Here is a 1,372-nt window from a genome sequence, read left to right as displayed (position 1 = left end):
ACCACCTTGGCTTTTCCTCCAAACATCGCACCCACTCTTGCCTCAGCCTGTAAGCACCACACTAGCCATCCATAGTACAGATACAAAACAACATATCCGTACTCTAATACAACCCACAAACACCACTACCCACCCACTCCATCCATATATATATATATATATATACCCGCCCACCTTGGCTTTTCCTCAAAACCTCGCACCCACTCTGGCCTTAGCCTGTAAGCACCACATTAGTCATCCATAGTACAGATACAAAACAACACATTCGTACTCTAATACAACCCACAAACACCACTACCCACCCACCCATTCACCCATATATATATATAAATATATATATATAAACATACATATACATATTCATATATATATATCCGCCACGTTCCCACATACTCTTCAGCTTCGTCCTAATCCCCGCTATCCTCTCACGCGTCTCCGGTCCCCACGCACTCATCTCCGCACCCACCACACGAGCCTTCTCTCCCAACATCGCAGCCACTCGAGTCTCCGCTTGCAGCCGCCAGCTAGCCCACATGTTGCGTGCCTGTAACCTACTCACCTGCTTGACTTCTCCAAGTATCTGGCGCATGCTTGCTCGGTCAGCCGTGCTGGCGTCGCGGAGGGCTTGGAAGATGTCTGGGTTGTGGATGTTGAGTTTGTTCTCCTGCGCCTCGATCTTCTTACGCGTGTCTGGGTGGGTGTGGGTTTAGGGTTTAGGATTTTTAGGGTTTTGGGATTGTTGTATGGGATGTGGAGAAATTCTGGTATTTGTGTGCGAGTGTGGTGGGAGAAAGTGAGTGAGTCAGTGAGCGAGTGAGTGAGCGATAAGAGAGTGTGTGAGTGAGTGTGAGTGCGTACGTATGTGTGAGTGTGTATGTATATATGCGTGTGTGTTGTTGAGATCATCGTATAGGATGTAATAATATCCGAATCCCCTTATCCATGTCCCCCAAAGTATCAGATCACACAGGTACCTTTGGTCATACGATCGAGCATGCTACAGTTTTGTTCCAAGAGGGTGAGCTTGGGTTCTAGAGTGCACGCCACGCGGAGGCGATCGGCTAGTGTTTCTATCTTCACCAGTTTGCCATTGAGCATGGTGGTGCGCCTGTGATGGGGAAATAGGACAGAAATGTGTATATGATAAGGAAGATTGCACCAGTGTGTATGTTTATATACAGAATGTACGCAAGCTTAATACATACACACATTTACACATTCACACACAGACACAGACACAGGCACAGACATATATATATATATACTCACACACACATATATATACATATACATACATACACACATAGATGCATGCATACATAGACGCATATATATATATATATATATATAATAAACTATAATAACATATAAC

The 1,372-nt window shown here is 44.8% G+C and overlaps 1 protein-coding gene across 1 annotated transcript; it reads right to left on the bottom strand.

Moving 5' to 3' along the window:
- Nucleotides 1-393: 393 nt before the first annotated feature.
- On the bottom strand, nucleotides 394-1,098 carry SARC_16264 (hypothetical protein; the record flags this gene model as incomplete). The annotated part of the gene is made up of 2 exons (XM_014289626.1): nucleotides 394-690; nucleotides 975-1,098. Coding segments are annotated over 2 exons (421 nt in total), but the record flags the coding sequence as incomplete, so codon positions are not given.
- Between the last annotated feature and the right edge of the window lie 274 nt (nucleotides 1,099-1,372).

Source organism: Sphaeroforma arctica (assembly GCF_001186125.1).
Source record: "Sphaeroforma arctica JP610 unplaced genomic scaffold supercont1.7703, whole genome shotgun sequence".
Lineage (NCBI taxonomy): Eukaryota > Ichthyosporea > Ichthyophonida > Sphaeroforma > Sphaeroforma arctica.
This window is presented reverse-complemented; position numbering and strand designations above follow the sequence as displayed.